This window comes from Orcinus orca, chromosome 12, assembly GCF_937001465.1.
Source record: "Orcinus orca chromosome 12, mOrcOrc1.1, whole genome shotgun sequence".
Lineage (NCBI taxonomy): Eukaryota > Metazoa > Chordata > Mammalia > Artiodactyla > Delphinidae > Orcinus > Orcinus orca.
In genome coordinates, this window is record NC_064570.1 from 17,848,082 (window position 1) to 17,872,847 (window position 24,766).

The 24,766-nt window shown below is 36.7% G+C and overlaps 1 protein-coding gene across 8 annotated transcripts in view; it reads right to left on the reverse strand.

Moving 5' to 3' along the window:
* Window positions 1-21,310, reverse strand: part of STXBP5 (syntaxin binding protein 5) — a 166,670-nt gene extending 145,360 nt beyond the window's left edge. For all 8 annotated transcript variants that reach the window (XR_004476731.2, XM_004263736.4, XM_033405409.2 and 5 more), the window contains exons 1-2: window positions 21,070-21,310; window positions 19,783-19,880 (exon numbers count right to left, since the gene is read on the reverse strand). Coding sequence is in view for 7 of the 8 variants with exons in the window: in XM_004263736.4 (XP_004263784.1) it covers window positions 19,783-19,880; window positions 21,070-21,225 (254 nt within the window). In the remaining variant the exon portion in view is untranslated. The remainder of the gene's footprint in view (window positions 1-19,782; window positions 19,881-21,069) is intronic.
* Window positions 21,311-24,766: the final 3,456 nt, after the last annotated feature.

Consider the following 24,766-nt stretch of genomic DNA (forward strand, 5'->3'; position numbering starts at 1 on the left):
CTAGTTAGTAAGGATGCTGGGGTTTGAACCCAAAGAGTCTAACACCAGAACATACACAGATAGGCAGAGACACACACAAATCAAACCTCACTGCCCAAACAGCCAATTTTCACATGTAAATGTCACTTCCTGACTTATTTTAAGTCATTTTAAAACTGGAGAATTAACAATGAGGAAATACTTAAAATCAGTATCACTAAAGTCAGACTCGTCTAAAACAATAAAACTAGACCAAATGTAACTTTTAGTAGAAAGTAAACACCATAAAACCAATTAGGCATAAACAATAAACCAATCAAAAATTTTTTTCTAGGTTCATTCTTCATGTTTGTTCATGGTAATAAACACCTATTTTAATAATGAAGCACTATGGACAAGCAGAATAAGCAAAAAGCTGGAGTTTTCTTTCTCAAAATCTGGAGTTCTGCATCTCAAAATTTCAACTAGAATTAGAATAGTCTCCTTACAAATATCATCATGTGTAAAATGATGAGCCAACAAACATTTTAGAGACTATAGCCATGTGAGAGGAACAGTTCTTAGTAAAGTTAAATAAGATACTAAAATGAGTAAACAACCCTGTCTTCAAAAAACAGAATCAAAACACTGTATTAGTAAAATAAAGGAAGAAAACCACATGATCATCCCAATAGAAAAAGCCTTTGACAAAATCCAATGCCCTTCCACGTTAAAGCACTCAAGGAGAAAGGAACTTCCTCAACTTGACAAAGGCCATATATGAAAAACCCACAGTTAACATTATTATACTAATGCTGAAAGACTGGATGCTTTTGTGGTAAGCTCAGGAAAAAGACAGGATGTCCACTTCTACCATTTCTACTCAACATTATTATACAGGACGTTCTAGCCAGGGAAAACAGGCAAGAAAAAGAAATACAAAGTGTCCATGTTGCAAAGGAAGAAATAAAGTAAAACTATCACTACACGATCTTGTAGATGGAAAACTCAAAATCTGAAAATTTACAATAAACTAAAAAATTCAATAAAAAACTATTAGAATGAATAAATGAGGTCAGCAAGGTTGCAAAACATAAGATCAATATACAAAAATCAACTGTACTTCTACACACTGGCAATAAACAATCTGAAGTGGAATTAAGAAAATAATTCCATTTATAAGAATGTCACAAAGAATAAAATACTTTGGAATAAATTTATCCAAAGAAGTGCAAGACTTGTGCACTGAAAACTACAAAACATTGTTGAAACAAGATCTAAGTAAATGGAAAGACATCCCATACTCATGAAACAGAAGACATAATAATTGTGAAGATGGCAATATTCAAACTGACCTACAAAATTAACACAATATCAGAATCCCAGCTGTTTGCAGAAACTGACAAGCTGATCCTAAAATTCACATGGAAATGCAAGGAACCCAGAACAGCAAAATAATCTTGACAAAGAAAAAAGTTGGAAGACTCACAATTCCCCAATTTCAAAACTTACTACAATCAAGACAGTGTGGTATTAGCATAAGGGTAGATATATAGATCAATGGAATGATCTAAGAGTCCAGAAACAAATATTTATGATCAATTAACTCTGACAAGGATGTCAAGACACTTTAATGGAGAAAGAATAATCTTTTCAACAAATGGTACTGGAACAAATGGATATCCACATGAAAAAGAATGAATTTGGATCCCTATCTCACACTATATACAAATGCTAGCTCAAAATGGAACAGAGATCTAAATGTAAGAGCTAAAACTATAAGACTCTTAAGAGGAAAACATACGAGTTAATCATTGTGACCTCAGATAAAGTCATGGTTTCTTAGATATAAGACCAAAAGCACAAGCCACAAAGGAAAAAAAAAAGATAAATTGGACTTCACCAAAATTAAAAGCATTTGTGCCTCAAAGGACACCATCAAGAAAGTGAAAAGACAATCCACGGAATGGGAGAAAATATTTGTGAATCATATCTTATAAGGATTTAATATCCAGAATATATAAAGAGCTTTAACAACTGAACAAAAAGACCACCCAATTTAAAAATGGGGAAAGAAAAATGAATAGACATTTCTCAAAAGATATGCAAATAGCCAAAGTATATACGAAAAGATGCTCAACATCATTAGTAATTAGGGAAATGCAAATCAAAACCATAATGAAATATCACTTCACACCCTCTTGTATGGCTGTAATAAAGACAACAGCAAGGTTTGGTGAGGATGTGGAGAAATTAGAACCCTCAATTATTGCTGGGAGGAATGTAAAATAGTGCAGTCACTTTGGAAAATAGAGCAGTAATTCCTCTATTATATACTCAGAGTTAACATATGACTCAGCAATTCCACTGCTATGGATAAAAATAAGAGAAATGAAAACATACATACACAAAACTTCTACACAAATGTTCACGGCAGCATTATTCATAATAGCCAAAAAAGAGGAAAATCCAAATGTCCATCAACTGATCACTGGATAAATAATATGTAGTAGACTTATACAATGGAATATTCAGCCATAAAAAAATAATACACACTACAATATGGATAAACCTTGAAAATATCACTCTACGTAAAAGAAGCCAATCATAAAAGACTACACATTATATGACTACATTTATATGAAATGTCCTAAATAAAATCTATAGAAAAAGAAAGTAGATATGTGGCTGTGAAGGATTGGGTAGAGAGGGTGATGGGGACGGATTGCTAATAGGTATAAGGTTTCTTACTGTGGTAATGAAAACGCTCTGAAATTAAAAAGTGCTGATGATTGCATAACTCTGAATATAATGAAAACCACTGAACTGTACACTGTAAAAGGGTGAATTTTATGGTATATTCAAATATTTCAATAAAACGTATCTTAAAAAAGAATCAGCTTGAATGAATGAAAACAAATAGCCAAAAATAAAAGACTGAATTTAAAGCAAAAATGATTGTAGTTACTAATGAAACAAGTTAAAACATTATATTCTTAAATATAATTTAAAAATCCCTTTTATCTGAGATTTAAAAATATCTTTTATAAGCAACAAATGAATATAACTATTTAGCAATCTAAATGAAATGCAGCATAGTAAGAGGGCAAAATAAGACTAAACATTTTTGCAATTAAGCTTTTTTCTTTCTGTCCTGCACCCAATTTTTAAACATTTTAATTTCATTCAAGATTTGAACACAGGAAGTATTCAACAGATAAGAAACAATGAAAACGCAGTGTTCTCTTAAACAAATGAAGACCTCAATCATATAAAGAAATAGTATGGTTTTAGAAACACGTAAGAAAAATCCCAAGAAAAATATGTCTTTTCCTTTATAAATCATGATCATTTATGTTCCATCTAATAGTGTAAAATACACATTAATCCTTAAAATATACATATAAAAAATTTTCAGGTAATTCCAATATAAAAAATAATTTATTGGGCTTCCCTGGTGGCGCAGTGGTTGAGAGTCCACCTGCCGATGCAGGGGACAAGGTTTCGTGCCCCGATCCGGGAAGATCCCACATGCTGCGGAGCCGCTGGGCCCGTGAGCCATGGCCGCTGAGCCTGTGCGTCCGGAGCCTGTGCTCCGCGATGGGAGAGGCCGCAACAGTGAGAGGCCCGCGTACCGCAAAAAAAAAAAAAAGTAGGGAAAAGATGCTTTGGTTCAAGATAGTAAGCTGAACATATATGTCTGCTATAACTTTGTTTTAAGAACCTGCTAAAAAAAAAAGTACAGCCAAAAGATAAAAAAAGCTTGGAAAATATAAGAAAAAAATGCACTATAAAAGACTTTTAGGAAAGGTAACATCGAATAAGAGAAAAAAATGTTATCAAAGAAGTAACAGGTCAAAAATGTATTTTACTTAGCTTCTAAAAAAATAATAATAATAATGTGTCTTCAGATGGAAGTACCCAGAATGATAAATGAAATAAGACCCATACCTAAATATACCACTGTAAAATCTTATCGCACAAACGCTTAAGACCCTATAGCCTATCAGGAAAATAATTACCATTTGGATGGCAATAATAACACAAATAAAAGAAGAAACAAAGCAGAGCTTCTTATACTAAAGACTCTACTTTGTCTCCACATTTCCCATCTTGTAGCTCTTAAAAGGTAAAGAGAGCAAGCAACAGAATATTCCTTAACCATGTCTGCTTAACCCACTCATTTCTCTTAATTGAGAACTTTAATATGCATTGGGGATATAAATCATAGTCCCTATCCTCAAAAGTCTTAAACTCTAGTAATGGAAATATAAAAGCAAGAGAGCAGATAGGTGCACAGATACTCCGAAATGGTGTTCATTTTTGTAGACAAGAATTTAGCTTGAAAAGAAAAAACACTTTCCAATTACTTTCACGATCGTCAGTTCATTTGGGCTTTAGCCTGTCTTACAGTATTCTATGTCCATGCTGTTCTTTTTTTTCCTCCTTCCTTTTTATATAATTATATTGAATTCTGTTGGTACTTCCTTGTTTCCTTCAACAGGCATCACCTGTGACTAGTAGAATAAAATATAGTAAAAGAATCAGGCAATGGGACCCCAGCCAGTGATAAATTCTGAAAGTACAACTCCTAGGCAAGTTTCACTGCTGCCACTACCACTGATTACACACATATTTGACAACCTCTACTTTTATGAAGAATGTGGTAATATCAAGAGTGGTATATACTTAGGAAACTGTTAAGATTTTTAAGACTATGTACCTTCTCAGAGAATCTGTTCATTAATTCCTGTCACCAAGGAAAAAGGCAAAGAAAGTACTGGCATTATTCCAACATCTACAGAAGTGACATCTTCAATTTTCCAACCTAGAAAGAGAAGATTGGAGTACCTATAAAATGGAAAAGAACTGGAGAACTTTGATATCCTGTGCAGTTTCTGAAGATACACTTATATCCTGCAAAGTTTAAAAATAAGAATATGGAAAGCTGTATTTTTCATGAACTCGTAAGTGACTAATAAATTATCCCATGTTTAATTATGTAATATTCTGTGAAATAACTTTCTTTGAGCAGATATTCTGCTAACAAACCAAGAAAGACTTTTAAGGGTAAATTGTTCCTTCCTGCCACAGTAAAAATACTAAACCCAAGAGCACAATTTTAATCCATCAGAAACCCTGAAGATTTCCACTAACTTCTGTTACCACTTCTTTTAGTACATTCTTAGACTTTTAGCAAACAGGGTAATTCATAACTCTTTAAGTAGTCTAGTAAGCCTTCAAGGTGTCTACTCTGAATTGGCTTACTTTTCTGTGAATAAAAGATCAGTGGATGATTTTTATTTTTAATGGCCTAAGTCTTGAACCATAATGTGATTATTTTTCAATAACGAAGTTAAAATCTAAATACCACCATAGTGTGGTCAAAGAATATTGATGAAAGCATCCTTAAAACAAAAAGAGGGTGAACTTTAGCATCAGACCAACTCTACCATTTACCCTGAAGATAAACAACAAATCAATTAGCACGTGAAAGCTTTCATTTCTTTGTTATTCTATACTGTTATGAGGAATAAATGGGGGGCAACAAATAAAAGGGGCAGTACATCATACATTTATCCTGGTCAAGATAATACAACCTATTTAAAAAAATAAAATTTCTGAAAGTAGCAGATAGCCAGAGAAAAAATGGAAATACATATCCTGATCTGTGATAACTAAGACAACCTATGCGTGCTGCAGAGTTCTCTTCTGTGAAGTGCTTCGCCTGCCTCCTTCGTCTCATCAGTGTGAGGATCACCTGCAAGCTTGAGACTAGACTTTTCAACCTCATAATTCGACTCCATGGTCTTTTTTTTTTTTATTGCTGGTTCTCATATCCAGCGATACACTGCTAGGAAGAGGAATAATTCAAACCCGGAATTCCAGTTCCTTTCCATCTTCATAAATATTTTGTACAGCTTCACAGCTCTGTCTCCAAAGGCAATGATAGAGCAAAGTGTCAGCTTATTTCCTTATGGTTGGTTATACCACAAATCTCAAGATGTTATGATTGCTTTAAAATGACATCCTTTCTACACACACTGTACTGAACATGATTCTCATCTATCATTTGCCTCACTAGAATACTACTACCCTGTCTACCAAACATTTAACCAGTACTTCTCAATTCTGGCTCTACATTATAAGCATCCATGGACATTTAAGATAAAAAAACAGGGCTTCCCTGGTGGCACAGTGGTTGGGAGTCTCCCTGCCGATGCAGGGGACACGGGTTCGTGTCCCGGTCCGGGAGGATCCCACATGCCGCGGAGCGGCTGGGCCCGTGAGCCATGGCCGCTGCGCCTGCGCGTCTGGAGCCTGTGCTCCGCGACGGGAGAGGCCGCAGCAGTGAGAGGCCCGCGTACCGCAAAAAAAAAAAAAAAAAAAAAAAAAAGATAAAAAAACATTACAGATGTCAAACCCCATGCCAGACTCACTTAATCAGAATATCTAGAGAAGAAATCCAAACACATGTTTGGGCATTGTTTTTTTTTTTTTTTTCCAGCTCCACAAATCATTCTAACATATATAGCCATGGTTCAGAACAATTGCAAAACCTTGTGGGCTAAAGTATAACTAAACATTATCTTCCACAAAATTCATATATTGATATACATACACACATATTGTGTATATATATATGAATAATTAAATTATTGTTTGAAGAAAGAAAGTCTGAAAAATTATTATGAATCCCCTTAATATCTCATCACAGGTCTTACTTTCCAACCTTCTAAAAATTTGCTACTTCCATCTGAACTAGTTCTAATCAACTTGATAGGAATATGCTCAAAACAAGAACTTAAATCTTTACCAAAGTTTAAGATAGTGAAGAACATCTCATTTTGTATTTTATAACCTATGAATGTATTTGCAATACAAAGCCTTTGTCAAACAGCAATTATTTTCACTTTCATAGTACAGTACCCCTAACTCTGTGGTTTCATCTGCTTGACAAACATCAATTTAAAAACCTCTTTTTGAAGATCATGTGTTTTTCACCTATAAAAATTAATACAGACTTCCTATTTGTCATCCAGCACATAAGAAATTTGGAAGTTGTCATTCTGTCCTAACAATAAATAAAAAGCTGTTCACACTAAAAATCAACAACTCTTCTTAGATTCATAAGACAAGTGAGGTCACAGGGCAAATGGCTGCCCCTAAAATTGCAGACGCAGATAGGCTAATACAGAAAATCACAACTTACTGAAACAAACCAACCAGCAGACACCTCTGCAGGAATCAGTGCTGGGGTAGGAAAACCTAAACTGTACTTGATGAACTGCTGAAGGCCTAAAGTAGACAAGTCTGTTAGAAACTCCAGGAGGACCCAGTCATGGGAGGGATCCCCATACATTAGTCAGTTTTACCTCCATGGGCTCTACCAGGTTCTCACAGTGACTATCTGAGAAAAATCCCCTCCCACTTCCAGGAGAGGGAAAGGGAAAAGCAACCATTTTAAAATACACTGGAGCGTTCTGTTCATAACAAGGTCTGCCCTCTGGAGAAACTAACGAGAGCCTAAACTGCTGGGGGGCTTATCAGAGCCTAACTGACCTGAAGGAAGGGAAATATACAACTTCAACCCACTCTAGCCATCCTAACTCCTCTGAGGGAAGTGGGAGGAGAGGGGAACTGAGGAGCGCCTGTGTAGTTCACAGTCCAGAAGCACAGGCTTGCTCAAAGACTACGACCTAACAACGCTTCCCCTCCCCGTACCACCAAAAATGAATCCAGACACAGACCTTACATCCTTCACAAAAATTAACTCAAAATGGATGGTAGACCTAAATGTAAAACTCCAAACTATAAAATTCCTATAACGTAGGAGAAAACCTAGATGACCTTGTGTATGGCAATGACTTTTTAGATACTACACCAAAGGCACCATCCATGAAAGAAAAAAATGGTAAACTGGACTTGATCAAAATCTTCTGCTCTGTGAAATGCAGTATCAAGAGAATGACAAGATAAACCACAGACCTGAAGAAAATATTTGCAAAAGACACATCTGATAAACTACCATTATCCAAAATACACAGAGAACTCTTAAAATTCAACAATAACAAAACAAACAACCCAATTAAACATGAGCCAAAGACCTTAACAGACACCTCACCAAAGAAGATACACAGATGGCAAATAAGCATATGAAAAGATGCCCCACATATGTCATTGGGGAAATGCATATTAGAATAAGGAGATACCACTACAAACCTATTAGAAGAGCCAAAATCCAGAACTGACAACACCAAATGACGATGATGACGTGCAGCAAAAGAGCTCTTGTTCATTGTTGGTGGGAATACAAAATGGTACAGCTATCTTTGGAAGATAGTTTGGCAGTTTCTTACAAAACTAAACATATTCATACAATACAGTAGTAACACTCCTTGGTATCTACCCAAAGGAAATGAAAATGTATATCCACACATAAACCTGTGCATGGATATGCAGAGCCACTTTTTCAAAATTGCCCAAACTTGGAAGCAACTAAAGATGTCCTTCAGCAGGTGAATGGATAAACAAACTGTGGTACATCAGACAATGGAATATTATATAGCACTAAAAACAAATGAGCTATCAACTATGAAAAAACATAGGAAACTTAAATGCATATTACTAAGTGGAAGACAATCTGAAAAAGCTACTTACTGTATGATTCCAAATATGTAACATTCTGAAAAAGGCAAAATTATGGAGACAGTAAAAGGATCACTGGTTACCAAGAGGTAGGGGAAAGGGAGGGATGAAAAGGTAGAGCACAGAAAATTTTTAGGGCAGTGAAACTGTTCTATATGATAATACAATGGTGGATACATGTCATTATACATCTTTCAAAACCCACAGTATGTACAACACCAAGAATGAACCCTAACATAAACTATGGACTTTGGGTGATGATGTGTTAATGTAGGTTCATCAACTGTAACAAATGTACCACTCTAGTGGGGGATGCTAATAATGGGGGAGTCTGTGCCGAGTGGGAACAGGGGTATATGGGAAATCTCTGTACTTACTGCTCAATTTTGCTGTGAGGCCAAAACTGCTCTAAAAAGTAAAGTCTGCCAAAAAATTAATATGTTAAGAAATGAAGCTAGCCACATTCTCATGATTATAAGGGTGGACATAATTTTTACTGCTCACTCACAATTCTAACATCCTGCTAGTCTGCTATTTAAGCAAAATTATAACGTGCACTATTTCTACAGTAAAAATTTAACGAAATGCTAAAATTAACCATGAAAGATGCATAGGTCAACATTTAAAACTTCCTTAATCCAACACAATTGTAATATTTTACAGTAAATGTCAAATGGTATTTGAAAAATTGTCAGTCAACTGCTTTCTTTTCATGTGAGTGAAACATCAAAACAAAGTAATTGCAGCATCTACACTAAAATATAATTATAGCATTAACTGGGTTAAAATAGGCCTCTAGTTACATCTTCCACTATTATTCTGAATAAGAATTTTTTATTATTTTTGAATAGAGTGGTTCAAAAATATTCATCCTTATTATTTACTGCTTTGGAGTTAGGACTGTCTCTAAAGGGGTCAAAATGAATTATATTTATTATCACAGGCAATTCTTCAGAATGGCGTTTGATACATAAATATACTTTCAAATGAACCATTTGCTCAGTCGTCTATGAAATATAGTCATAAATAATCATGGCGTGGGTTAAAGAAACAAAAAGGAACATACATTCTCACATATCATATAACAATCTTTTATCCCAGCATCCATTCTCAGATGCTTAATGGCTAAGTTCTTAAGTATGGCCAAGTGAATTTTAAAAGAAAAATAAAACACATTATGAAAAATACAGTACAAAGACTGCATAGATGGAAAATCTGTTTCAATACTTTTCCTCCCTTTCAAAAGACAAAAAGGAAAAAATACACAAAAGGAAAGCAATTTGGCAGAAAGTACTGCAATAGTTGATGCCACTAGATTTATAGTCACTTTTGGCAGAGCACTGCTGTGAAAAAGCAGAGGTGCTGCTACTACAAGAAAAGATTATGTACTTTCAAGAAAGGGTAGGATTAATCTCTCTTCAACAGACAACCTCACCAGGAAAAGCTTCAGAAGTTCCAGAGAGCCCTTACTGAAAGGGAAACACAACCAAAAACCATAAAACAAAACATTATTTAACAATAATTACCATATAATCTCTAAGTCTATATTATTTTTCCAATTAACATCCTGTGTTTAGCAAACCCTAACTTCCAAACGAAGACTGTACTAAAACCAAAAGTATTAGCTATTGTTTTTAGTTAAAAACCTTTGTATTCACTCCCAGTTTAAGGGAATGTTACTCTAGATCAAGGCTCATTTTTAAATCATAGCACCAGTAAATAGAAAGAAATATGCTCAGTATGTCATCATTTCATTTCTCTTATATAACAACTTCCAAAAGGATTAACACCAGTTGGAGAAATGAAACTAAGTAGAAATTAGCCTTATTTACTGAATAAAATTTATATTTACTGCTAATGAAAAACGATGTAAACAGTGAGCAACTATAAAAATTTTTCATGGCGGATATAATGTTTTCAATTTGTCCCATGTATGTTCATTCCAAGAAGGGACATGCAACATATCTGACTCTTAAAGAAGGTAACCATGCACCTAAATTTGCTTCTAAGAGCTTTATGAGGTTTTTTTGTTATTGTTGTTAATACATTTTTTCAGGTTATTTTCTCCCACAGTGTAAATGATTTATTTTTAATCAAAATTTGCAGACATATAAGAAATCACAAAATTTTAATAAAATATTTACATTCACTGTTATTTTTAAAAGTATCTAAATGTTTCTACATAGCTCTATATAATATTAATGAAAATATTAGGAAAAAACTACAAATGCCAATATATTTTAAATTAAAATTAGGAAGTAAAGGGCTCAAACAATACTTCAATAATAGAACTGATCACTGAATTGTCCCCAAACAATGCCTGATAAGTCATCTTATCACACTAATTATAATTCACCAGAAAAATAATGCATCTTTCATAGGATCAAAAAATACTTATGAAAATAATTTAACTTGGTATATAGCAGTACCATATATCATTGATTCTTTAAAATAGTTTTCTATTTATGACTAAAAGATTAAACGGATATGTGAGTGTAATTTATGAAACTTAACTATAAAAATGTCAGTAGTAATTCCTTCCTGAGTATTCCTCTCCAATTTAAAAGCAAGGAAGCCTAATAAACTAAAGAAGGGATGGCAAACTTCAGCTTGTGGGCTGAATCTAGTCCACTGCCTGATTTTATAAATAAAGTTATATTGAAATATCTACACTCCGTCCTTCACATATTGTCTATGGCTGCTTTTGCGCTACACTGGCAGTGTTGAGGAGCTGGGTCAGAGACAATAAAGCCAAAATATTTACTATCTAGCACTTTACAGAAAAAGTTTGCAGACTCCTGAATTATAGATTTAGACCTTCATTACTTCATTTGTAGGCACACACACACTCATCTTTTATATGATATTTAGTAGAGAAGATATTAAGCTAATCATTTAAGAATCTGTATGTTCTTTCTGTTTTGATTGTATAATTGTATATTGACCACTGTCTAATTTCTGGCCTCTTTATAAGGCAGAGGATACTGCTCGATTCTGATCTGCACTGCTTTGGACTCTACTGCATCTTCTCATATGCTTTAACATTTCTGACAGTCTATTTTAAAATAAAAATACCTCAATATTATAGCTATAATTTCCAAAAGGACTAGTTTTAGCCATTTAATGACTATGTGATATTACGAATAAAGGATGGTAATGTAGAAATTTAGATTTTAAACGCTGAATTAAGAAAAAGATTGCTACATGGGTGGAAAAAGGGATGGAATTAAAACCAAAAATACATCACAAAGAGAAAGGCACTGGGCTTTAAAGGATTACTTTAACAGGGAAAAATGTATTCTAGACCAGAGGTCCCCAACACATTAGTGTTCCTGTTAGGAACCAGGCCGCACGGCAGGAGGTGAGCGGCAGGCGAGCCAGCGAAGCTTCACCTGCCGCTCCCCACTGCTCCCCATTGCTCGCGTTATCGCCTGAACCATCCCCCCTCCCCCATCCGTGGAAAATCTGTCTTCCATGAAACCGGTCCCTGGTGCCAAAAAGGTTGGGGAACGCTGTTCTAGACTTAAGGAATCACTAAACACATGGCCCATTGTGGAACACTGAGTAGTAAGGAATAAACTGTCAATGATTCTTTCCCCTTCCCCTCCTTCCACCCAAGCCCAAAAATAAAAACAAAAGTTACACATAAAAGAGAGCTAGTATCCAAAATTTCTTTAAAATGAAATACAAAAGAATGAGAGATTAAAGCAATTGGGACTGCTAAATCTGCAAGTAGATGACTGTTATTTAAATTTTTCAAAAATGTTAAAAATTGTAATAACAATATGTGGAAGACAACTAACTTGTCTTTCTTCTTTGGTGTTGCAAATAAATATTAGAAATAGGTTTAAATTAAAGTACAAGACCTATTATATAGAAGCCTGAATATCTTCACAGGAAGAAGTTTGAGTAATTAAATCCAAAGGTAGTATTGATATTTCCTCCTTAGAATGATTTACATCACATGTGACTAAGGGAAGGGAGATGTATCAAATACCTTTTGGTAGTCTTTTATGATTATAGTTTATGAACTCTTCGTTTATTTTACAAAAATCAAGTCAACAGTCACTTTGTTTTGCTTCCTAGGAAGTTTTATAGTACTATATTATGTTTAATAAAAGGCATTCAAATATAAAAGGTAGTATATAGTAAAACATCCTTTTCTCTTTGTCATTCTGCTATATTCTTAAACAGACATCTGTTTAGTTCGAACCAAAGACATTTCATTAATCTGCAGTCCCAAGATACTGAATATACCTTCCGATGATGATAGCACCAAATCAGGACCGGATATTCTCATTCAAGCATTATCACTCACAGTGTTGACACTCTGATTATTAATTTCTTTCTTGTAAACAAGGTGTCACTTCCAATGCATGAAGTTAAAGTCAAAAAGTGACACCCAAAGCTTATCTTTTATTTAGTGATAATCACCCCTATAGTCCACTTACTTACATGCACAGTGCTAGTTATTACTTTTCCAACTTACTATACAATTACTCAAATTACATGCTAGCAAGTCAATGAAATTAGTCTCTATTAAATTTCTTACATAAAAATTAATAAAATCATATGATTAGGAACCCAGTATTATTTTTAAGCAATCTCATTTTAATTTACGTCCTGACCATTAACACCCAATAAAGGAAAGTAAACTTTGTAAATAATATTTGAAAATGGCCCAAGTTTCCTATGTCATTAATGAGGCCCTACCGATTAAACAAAGGAAAAGCAATAACCCACCATCCTAGTATTCAATGTGAGCTGCTGTTTCATCAACGAAAAAAGTGTATCTCACATGCTTTTTCCTCCTCCCTTTTGTAAATAAAAGTTTATAACTGTGCATCTGCTGACTTATTATGAATGCAGGCAACGGGTACAAAGTAAAGGGACCCACAATGGGATTGAGTCCAACACTTCACCCGCTTTAACAGATACTCAGAACAACCAATCAGAAGACAACTCTAGACAGAGATGGTCCAGAGCATTCCCAAATCCTCCACAGAAAAAAATTCAAGATCCTAGAGCCGGAAGGACTCTTAGAAATCACAGATCCCAATTTCCTCATTTTACAGAAAAGGAAACTAAAGCCTAGAGATTTTAGTTGGCTTATCCAAAATTAGTCTGAAGACTAGAACACAAGCTTTTAATAAGGGAATTCTTCGAACATTCCTTTACCTTTTTCTGTCAGGATGGCAAAGTCAAGTTATATTTTTAAAAGCAAATTATACTAAAAAAACAAATGGAAAACAAAGAGAATACCTAGCAGAAATAAAAACCCATTTTACTTAAAGTAAAAAGGCTTACCAAGCACAGACTTGATTCCCCAGTAATTAACATATCCCTTTTCAATCCCATTTAGATTCTATCATACCTTGTTTCCCTCCACAGGAAATTCATTGCAAAATAACTGCTTCCAGGCAGACACCTTTTCTGGTAGTTTCTAAAGTAAATGTGCCTATTCTCCTTGCTGCAGTAATCCACACTGAGAATCATAACCTACAGCTGACACAGTACTCATTCTTCCTTTTATACAAAGTCCTCTTCAGTGAGGAGCTAAGAGTTGAGAAGTATTTCGAAGTCCTTGTTTTTCCTCTACGGCTAGAATTTCAAATGACTAGAGTTCTTCTATGAACAAAAAGGATGGCGGGGTAGAAGAGTAACAAAAATTTGGCTAAATTCTAGCTGAACTGTTTCATTTTTAACTACTTTGAACAAAAATCTGTTTCCAAACCTTTTTTCCAGTTTTGTTAATTACAATAAAATTAATAAGCAGCAAGTCAAACATTGCAATGCTAGCTATCTTATAGTACAAAGCCATTAAACAATCATTTATCACCTACTATGTGAAACAAACTTTCACAATCATTTATCACCTACTATGTGAAACAAACTTTCACATATTATCTTATCACATCTAAATAGCAATCTTTAAAACTTGTGGTTGAAAAGAACACAATCATTTTCAAGAAGACAAAAACAGTACTTTAAGACCTTTTCCTTTGAAGACTGACTACATCAGCTACAAAAATAATGAAATTAAGGCCTTCCTACACAGAGCCTGGCAGCTAGCTGCTTCTCAGCAAGTATTTGCTGAAATAAATGAATGAAAGAACTGAACATTAAAACCACAGAAAAACTCTCATATTTATAATAATATCATATTGAATAGTCACCAAAACAGTACTTGCATGGTCCTAAAAACATACACATTATTGCATTTAATCCTGACGCTCACTTCATGAACTAGTTGGGTTATTATTCCTACTTAACTGGTGAAGAACTAGGACAAAGTGTAGTTGTTCTCAACCAGGAGCCCCTGGAAGTGTGTGAGGGCATGTGGGTTACCACACTAACAGCAGAGGTAACCCTGGCATTTAGTAAGTGGGAGCCAGGGATATTAAATAGCCTGCAATGTGCTGGGCAAACCCACAGAATTATCCAGCCCCGAATACTAGCACTACTGAGAGACACTGACCAAGGATAAATGGACAAAGCCAAACAGCTAACAGTGACTTTAAATTATTTTGATTCAATAACAAAATCCAGGAAATCACCGAGGACCAACCCAAAGGAAATCAAATGTAAAAGCGTATCAAATTCTCAAGCTAGAATCAGTCTAGGCTACCTTCTCGAAATGGCAATAGGATAAAAGTAAAAGATTACATAATTCCAAACTCCACATCACTCTGCCACACTCTTTACCAAGTTTTCCATTTCTGTCTTGTAATTGCCTCGGTGCTGTATTTGAAAACTTTATCACCACCTTTAGTTGCTCCCTCTAAGATCTGATACAAAGAAGTCATCAAGTCCTTCTCCAGTTCCCATTCTACTACCCCTGCTTTGAATCCACTTTACTACCCATATGGATTTAGTTACATATTAAGGTTCCCTTGGTTCTATTCTTTTCAGCCATGACACCACTGCATTATTAATCATCCTAAAAATCAAAAGGTCTTCCTGAGAGCATATCTCCTTATATAATGATTCCTACAATGATTCCTTACTGAATAACACCCAGATAACTCAGGCTAGCACTCAAGGTTTTCCACCTACTGGTGGTTCCTTATTTCTCCCTCCAACTCAATTAGGATCACAATTCCAAGCAGTCTCTAGTATTCCTCTAAACTACCATGATCCCTTTTCTCTACTTTTGCCCACACTGTTAGCCTAGAATAATTTTCCAACTCCTCCTTCCCTGCCATTCTCAAGCCTCATCTACTAATGTGCAGAAGTGTCATTAAACGCAATAAACTTCCCTGTAATCTGACTTTGTGTTATGTGAGTAGACCCTAAATAACTCTTATTTCAATTATGTTTATCTAGTTCTAGTCCTTGAACATAAGAATCATATTTTCATTTCTTTTGCATACTCACCTAGAACAATATATAGCTACTTAGAATCACAAAGTTGTTTCTCGAAGAAATCATCTAATACAGCACCTTCATTTTAAAAGTAAGAAAAAACTAACTCAAGGACACATAATTCTTTAGTGGCAAGACACGAACAAGAAATAAGGCCACAATTCATAATCGAATGTTAACGCTTAACAAGTGCTTGTTAAATGAACTCCAATGTACAGCAATCATTTTGTAAGCCTGCATTCAGCAAAATTACACTGCAATTTAAAAGACAAGCCCATGCCTTATCAAAGCAGAGACTGCCTACTATATTTTCCACAAGTCAGGAAGACAATAAATGAGATCCTTTGATAATTGTGATACTTAAAAACTCAATTTTTTACAAAGATTAAGTAAATTTGAAAGTCCATTTTTTGGCACAGTCCTTGAAATACTCATACATAAAACAACCTTGTTGTGTTTAGACGAAAATACCTTAAAATAAGATCAGGGTAGCCCATAGTTACAACAGACTATGAAGCAATTCAAAATTATGCTAGTAAACCAGGAGTCCAGATAAGGACAACAGCAGAATTACTAGAAATGCCTTCATTCTTCACTTAGAACCTTTTTTCTCCCCTTTACTTATTCCTTATGGGGATAAATGATTACTTTATCTCAATAGTTCTGATGCTTAGATTACTCAGAAGAACCAAACTGTACCTATTTCTACATGGCAAAAGGAGGAGAATTAAGATAATTAAATCACTACTGTACAACTTGGCATATAAAATTATGCTTCCCTGCTTCCTATCAGTAAGTTCATTCCAACCTCATATTCACTCCAGAAGCCAAAAAGGTTGAACATAAGGCATGTTTATAATGACATCAGCCATTTGCTATACGTTAATGCAGCAAATACATTAAATTTATCTTGCTTCATCATTTGTTAGATACTGTTTAAGGATTCAGATTTTCACAATTCTTGTCTACAAACATTAGATATCAGATGTAAATTCTTCATCATTTTTTTTCTAACCTCAAAATAGATAACTTAGTATAGTCCTCCAACATTTAGGAAGACATTCTATTCGTTAAATTAGACATGCAATTCAAATTCTAATAACCCAGTCCCACTTTTGAAAACCTCCTACTCTGCTCGACAGTTAGATGAAAGAAGACTTTATTTACAAGTATATTTCTGCTCTGAAGACATCTTTTAGAACAAATGTATGACAGACTACAAGAGTCTAATATGAGAAGAAAATAAAGAGAAGGATTGTAAGAAGCCAAATGCAACAGTGAAAAATATAAAAGAACTAGGGCAAGAGAAGAGACTTATTATTAAGTCTGCACATTAAACCAATATGGAGCTTTGAAATAAACTATAGTTGTCTAGCTTTCAAAACAAAGAACAGAGAAATTAACAAATTTTAAGCCACGTATGTGGAAATTATGTAAAACTAAAAAGATCTTAGTCTTATTTTAGATAAAGATTTTTATTTTACTTTAAAATAAAAAAAGATTTCTATTTTACTTTAGATTTTCTACAAATCAAAGCCATAATAAAGCTCATAAGCTTATCTCCTACTTAAACCTAACAGAAGGAATGACTAGTGGTATTACTGGTAGGCAAACCAATTTATCACTATGGAATGTTCATATAAATCTCGTAAAAAGGTAAAATAAAAATGTATTTGGTAAACTGCTTTCCTAACTTCACTGTAAGTACAATAAGAGAGGTTCTAAAAAAAATTGAGAGTGTCACTGTAAATTACAGATTCACTTTTCATACAGTATTTAACTATAAAAAATGTATAAAAGCAAAAGACATATAAGTGATGATTTCGTACACTTGATCCTTTTCATTTGACAGTTAGCATTAGGCCTAACATTTTAATTTTAACTTCTCCCTTTGTGTAATATGCTAATTCCTCAATTAGGGTAAAAAGTCTTGTCTAAGAAAAACATTTGATTTTATAAAATCAGCCTTGCTTGCGGTACTCATGATTATATTAAGTTATAAAAGTTATAAAAGGAGCAGACTGGCTGTTAAAAGAAAAAAGTTACGTACCATAAGAAAACTGAGACCACACTGGGTCTCAACTGGGAAAATAGTAAAACTTGAACCCACTTAAAAGAAAACCAAAATAATCTAAAAATAGTTGATTTAATTCAACTTTTTTTTTCCCCCTTTTAGTCCAGAGGTGATACTCTTTTGCTGTGAACAAAAACAAATTGGCTTTTCATTCTAAACAGTCCATCTGGATCCAATACCACACTACTTTGTCACTACACAGGGTTTTGCTGAACACTTAGCACCCACACTACCAAAATTAATTTTATTCCCATCTTCACAAGACTAAAATAGGAGCCCTAAACTAGAAGGTATTGATCACTGGATACCGGAATAAAAATATCTATACAATTAAAGTAAAAAATATTTTAGTGTCAACTATCTAGATATTTGGGTAAGAACTATTTAGATATACTGTCTTAGAAATTCACAGATTCAGATCTAGCTTGGTCAGATTTTACCATTTTTACAGGTATGAGTGCACTACTGGTATTTACTATGAATGACAGACTTCACTTAGTAACACAATTCAGTGAAAACTTTTATAAGCATTTTGAACATAGCACACTAATCACAAATAAAATACCCTGATACCACGTATAGCACTACTTTGAAATGAAGATTTTAAAAGATTATAAAAAAAGGTAAGACACATGTTTAACTCAAATGCAGGCTCCCCTCCTCCTTCTCAGGAGCCAGATAAATCTAACACGTGCGGAGTAAAGTTTCCTGCTCCTCCGTGTTTCTTATCATCTAGTGTTTTCGTCTATTTATTACCAACATGTTACTTCAATAATATGTAGGAAGCAGATATCCTACTGATGGATGAACAAAGCATTTTCTTTTTAAAATTTTATGTTTAAGTTTAAAATTAAGGGCATTTAGGTTAATATGGGTAAATATCATAGTAAAAGTAAACACAATTTTATTTCAAGTTAAATAGTTTGAGAGGAATTGTGAAGTATTCTCCATTGTTCAGACTGAAAAAATTATCTTTTTCAGAATGAGTAGGTATTTGGAAAAAAATGCTATGACAAAACAATTACAGTTCATGCATAACCAAGAAAAATAATCCTCTATACTAATACTTAAGAGTACAGCTAATCTAACAGTATTTACATATACATAACAAACGTAGACCATCAAAGGGAAAACATATCAAGACAGTACACTTCTCCATTTGCATTATACTAACAAAATGCTCTAAAACTTTTAGAAATAGCAATACTTCATAACTATTTATATAAAACTTGTATTTGTTTTCTGATGATTTTTCTAGATGGACAAGTCAGAAACAAATTCAAATTCAACCTCTAATTCATTAGAATAAATAGTCATAATTTCAACATCTACCATGCACAATATTTTTAAAAAAGCTAATAAAATGTGCCTTGTGCTATTGTCTTTAAACCTCATCCTCTACATAGTCCGTTCAATAGACCACTAGTATAAGCAGATATATTTCCCCTTAGAAACTTCTACTTCCTTGCAAAGACAGTAATTATTATAGCAAAACTTTAGAACTCTATGTGGTACGTGTTTAGCTACTATAAATTGAGCTAAGAAACATCACAGCAACATACAACCTGCATGCAAGTATAATCATGGGGAGAGATACAACCACATGATTTCACATAATACCTGATCATACCATTTCTTTGGCATTAAACAGGAAAAGCAACTAATCAGCAATACAGAAGGACTGGGGAGAATACAGTAAAAGTTAAAAAATAAAATTAAATTAAATGAAAGGATACAGCCTTAAAGCACCAGTCTGAGTTCCCACTGCCAGGATCTTCTGTACAGGATCAAAGGCCAAGGCTGAGGGTTGATAGGGAAATCCATGGCGAACAGTCTAGGGATGGGCAAGTGACATCACAGCAACCAAGGCAGAAAGCAAAGTTTTAAAACAGAAAGTCAATAGAGGTATTAGAACCGAGAAGCAATTATAATTGATGCAAAACACATATACATGCACTGCTATAAAAAAAAAAACTATGAAGTCTACATCAAACAAAAACCTATGCACATAGAATCTGAAACCAAAAAAACAAAAACACTATCCCAGTGTTACACCTTAATTTCTGCTTTTCCATCATAGTGGTAGGCTTTAGAAGAAAATTTAATATTCTATACTATTATGTCTGAGAACAAATTACTGAAGTTTGCAGTGGTCAAAAATTCTGTATATTCATTTAAAAATGCAATTCATGCTTTTTTTCAAGTGTGCTGACTTCATCATTACTTTATTTGGATGCTAAATACAAGTACTTCTAAGGAAATGCTGTCATAATTACTCTAATTAAGGATTCAGTAAAGCAATTAGCAAACATCTATCTCATCATTTTGCAACTGTAACAGAATGAAAATAAACACAGCATATATTTTTGCATTTTGCTATTAAATCCTTAATAATTTTAGGACACTGGGGCAAAAAAGTATGTACACACTTTTAAGAAACTCTGATTTATGAATACCTGGTATAAGTTTGTATTTCTCATTGAGCAGCTGGTGAATTAATTCGCTGCATCATTCTTTCTGAATTACAGACCGCTATGGCAACTGTCGTGCCATTAATAGGCAAAAATCACAGCTCTAACTTTCTCACCAAACAAAATGATAGAAAGACCCTATGATTTCATATTTTAAGCCTCCTACCACATTTTAAGGGAAAAGTGATGAGCAAATATCTAGTTGAACACGTTTGGCTTTTTGATAAACAACATTCATTAGACACTGTTCCCAAAGGAAACTTGGAAGTCAGTGAATTATGTATTAAAATGCTTGAATATAAAAGCCATAAGATTAAGGTCAGTATAATACGTTAGAAGCAACCTTGAAATGACTGCCGCACGTGAAAATCAACGAAAAGGAGTAAGATGATGTCAATCTCCAAAATAGCCCACCAAGCAAAGTGTGCTAGAGGAGCGAGACCTTTATTCGAGGTATGATTATTATTGGCGTTCTATCCCTCGACTCGTGTGTAAAGCCTGAGTTGCCCCTAAAACGACCCCGATTTCCGCGGGTCTGCGCGCTCCGTTCACCTTGCACAGCTGAAAGTGCTCGGACTGGAGCGTTTCCTGGATCTCGGGCTCCCGGTTCCCAGGCGGGTGCTGCTGCTGCAGCTGCTGCTGCTGCGAGGCCGAAGACGAGCCGGCGGTCAGGCCGTCCAGCACCTTCCTGATGTTGAATTTCCTCATGGTCTCGGCGGGGTCCCCCGCAGCCCGGGAGGAGAGGTAAGGGGCGTCCCCAGGCGGGGGGAAACCAGCCCGGGCCGAGGGTAGCTTCGACCGAGGACGCGGAGGTGTGGGACAGAGTGTCAGTGTGAGGGGAAGGAGGCAGCTGGGGAGAAGCAAAAGATAATCCGAGCAGGATATACTGCGACGGGAGAACCGCGGCCGCCAGAACCCCGGGCGCCGACCTCTCTTCCTCCGAGGCCGCCGCTGCTCGCCGCGGCTGCTGCGGCGCCGCTTGAGCCGCCGCCGCTGCCGCCGACTCGCTCCGCGGCCCGGCGGCACAGCAGTGGCAGCGGCGCCCCGAGCCCGCTCCGCCTAGCCTCACCTGGCGGCGGGCTGACTCTGCGCCGCGCCGCCGCCCCGGCTCGCCCCCGCCGCCGCCGAGTCCATGGCCCGCGGCCCCGCCGCCCACCCGGGCCCCGCAGTCCCTCGGCGCTTCCTCCCGCTCCTGCTTCTCCTCCTCCCGGGGGTCGCCGGTTCTCCGTCCGCCGCCGCCGCCGCTCGGCCTCCCGGCCGTTCAGCGCCGCTGCCCGCCGGCCATGGCACGCAGGGCGCCCGGGGTGGGTCCCAGAGCTCTCCGCTTCGCTCCTCCGAGGCTGGCTCAGCCCGCCCTCGCTCCTTCAGAGCCCCGGCTGCCCACCTCAGCCTCCGTCGCCGCCCGCGCTCCCGCTCGGCCGCTCCCTCTCGCCTGACAGGGCGCCTCGGCACACGGCACCAACGCCCGCTCGGAGCAGCAGCGACAGCCTCGGTTACAGCACCGGCCGCGGCGGTGGCGGCAGCTGGGCCTCGGCGGAGCCGGGCTGCTGAGCATGCGCACCGCTCGTACCCACCCCCTCCTCAGCCACCGGAGTGGAGCTGGGGCTTAAATTATCCTCTGCGAAAATCCCAGACCGTGGCTAAATTTCTCCCATCTCAATCGCCTTGCCAGAGGATGCAGCTGCTTTTCCTGCAGCTGGGAGAGTAAAAATGTTGATGACTAACAAGCAGCAGGAATCCTTTATTTCAAAATCGGTCATTGAAGCGGGGGTTTATATTCTCACCATTTAATGAGGCACACACTCCCGGCTGCTGGCTGCAATATTATTGTTGTTGCTTTATTGATGGGCTTTGTTTTGGATTGATTTGGATTTGGATTTTGAAAAACAGCGTCTAGACAACGGTTATGTCTGTGGCAAGGGGATGACAGACTTAGAAAGGGTACCAGGAAAGATGAACCTAGAAAGGGAAAAATGAATTCTTTCCTGTAGCTGTTACTGTTGGTAGGATGAAAGCATGGCCAATGGCAGGTAGCTGCTAGAATGGGAAGAGGATGCCAAAGGGAAACGGCTCCAGGGCTGGGTGTTTGCCGCGACCAGTGACACGCCAGCCCTGGATTCAGTCCGCACGCTAGCGTGGGTGGAGATGCGAGCGGGAGCGAGGGTGGAAGTAAACACAGCGCGGACACTCAGACCTTCAATCCGCCCGGTAATGCTGATTATCCACTAAGTAATCCCCAGTAGCTTCTCCACTCTTGCAAGGGGAAAGGAGGGAAGAATGAAGTTTTCGCTCAAACCTTTCCACTGCTTCACTGTCACAATCCCACTTGGATGCTTAGAGACAAATATCTGTCTCAACTTTGAAAAGGAGGAGAGATTAATGATGCGGGTACCCTTTCCCGAGAGTGAGTTCAACAAGGAAAGGTGGATGGGAAGCAGAGGTACTTGATTAGGAAGGATGTAGAAACTAAGGAAAACGTAAAGAAGTATGCAAGCGCATAAAGACTAACTCTAATTCGTGGGGAGGGGCTGGAGAGGAAGGATACTCTCCTAGGCTACTAACTCCCTAGCCCTGAGGGCTCTGAGCTACTGAGGGTTTTCTGAAGCCAAATCAGAAGTGCCCGCCCTCTACTTTGTGATTGGCCGCCTACTGCCCTGCGCAGGGAAATTTTCGTCACAGTATTGGTTGATGTGACAGGCTTTCAAGAACCGTCAGCAAACCAACCACGACTGGGCCTCAGGGATTTCGGCAAACGTAGTTCTCTGTGGAGCTTCCGCATCAAAGGGCGATGGCTTACGCGTGGAACTTAGAAAATTGTTTTGTGTTTTAATTTTTACTGAATTACAAAGTTAATTCACTAGGTGTAACGAGCGATAAACCAGATTTGAAGATTTTTCTCAGGCTATTTCCAAGTGGCTCTGGGATTTTTGTTTACCAGTTTAGTCCTCTGAAACACATTTTATTGAGTGTGAGACATTGTGCTACGTACTGAAGACGCAAAATGCAACTCTTACTTTCAACAAGCTCCCTAGTCAAAAGGTGGCAAACCTCATGTAAATTAGTAATTGTGAATAGATGTGATGAGCTCATTGATGGCATCACGCAAGAGGAATGCAGAGGGTAAATTAATTGGCCGGAAAAGGCCCCGCGATGATGAATTCACCATAGTTCAGTCCAGGTGAGGAGGAGGAGACCAGGTGAAGAGGAGGGAGAAGAGCATTGGAAGGCAGCTGGGAGGGGATCATAATTACCTGGGGAGCTTTTTAAAAATACAAATGCCTCCATAGGGGTAAATTGCAAAACAGATCACTTCCCCGCAGAAGATTATGATCCACCTTTTCATCTAGTTTGAAAATAAATCTGTTGGATGATTTGTCATCATTGGATTATGAAACCCTTTGGAGAAGGGACAATTTCTTGCTGAAAGGCCTTGTGGTAGAGTGGAAAAATCCTAGGCTTTGTTGTCTGCCAGACATGGATTTCAATCCAGACCGTGGTAATGTGGGCAACCTCGGGCAAATTCCTTACTGTTCCTAAGGTCAGATTCCTCATGTGAAAAATAAGATTAATACTACCTGCTTCCTAGGGTTTTGGAGGATAAACTAGGGAAAAACGTAAAGTTTGCATTACATTAGTTACACATAGTAGAATGGAAAAACTACTATCAGTGTCCTTGGGGTGAAAGGAACTTCAACAGATCAGCAATATAAGCCAGTCCCGCCTTTTTGACTTGTGGAATTTTGTTTTGATTTTCATACCTCATCCCTCTCATCAGATTATGAACTCATCGTGGCATTCCCAAAACTTTGGTTCATAGAGGAAACGTAGAATTTAAGATGAATATGGAGCATATCTGCTACTGTAGGTTAGCTTTGTGAACTTGCCGTCTATCTTCTCCTAGCTCAGAGACATATCCAGAATTCTGTTAGGTAATAAAAGAAAAACAATGCTCCCAAATATCTACCTTTATGATGGCAAAGATAAAATAATGGATCCTCAAACTCATGATTTTTCTTGTCAGTTTAAATTGATCAATTGATTTTTAAATTAGGATTTTAATTTAGAATTAAAATTAATTAGGAATTTAAAGTCTAAAAATGACTAAAAATTCAATAATTTGTATTATTCCTTTTAAAATTTAGCACATAGCATACCCATAGTATTTACCCATAGTAATCTCTCAACAAAATTTTATTTATTTATTTTTGTTTTGTTTTCATGAGTGAATCAGTGTGCTGATTCAAAACAA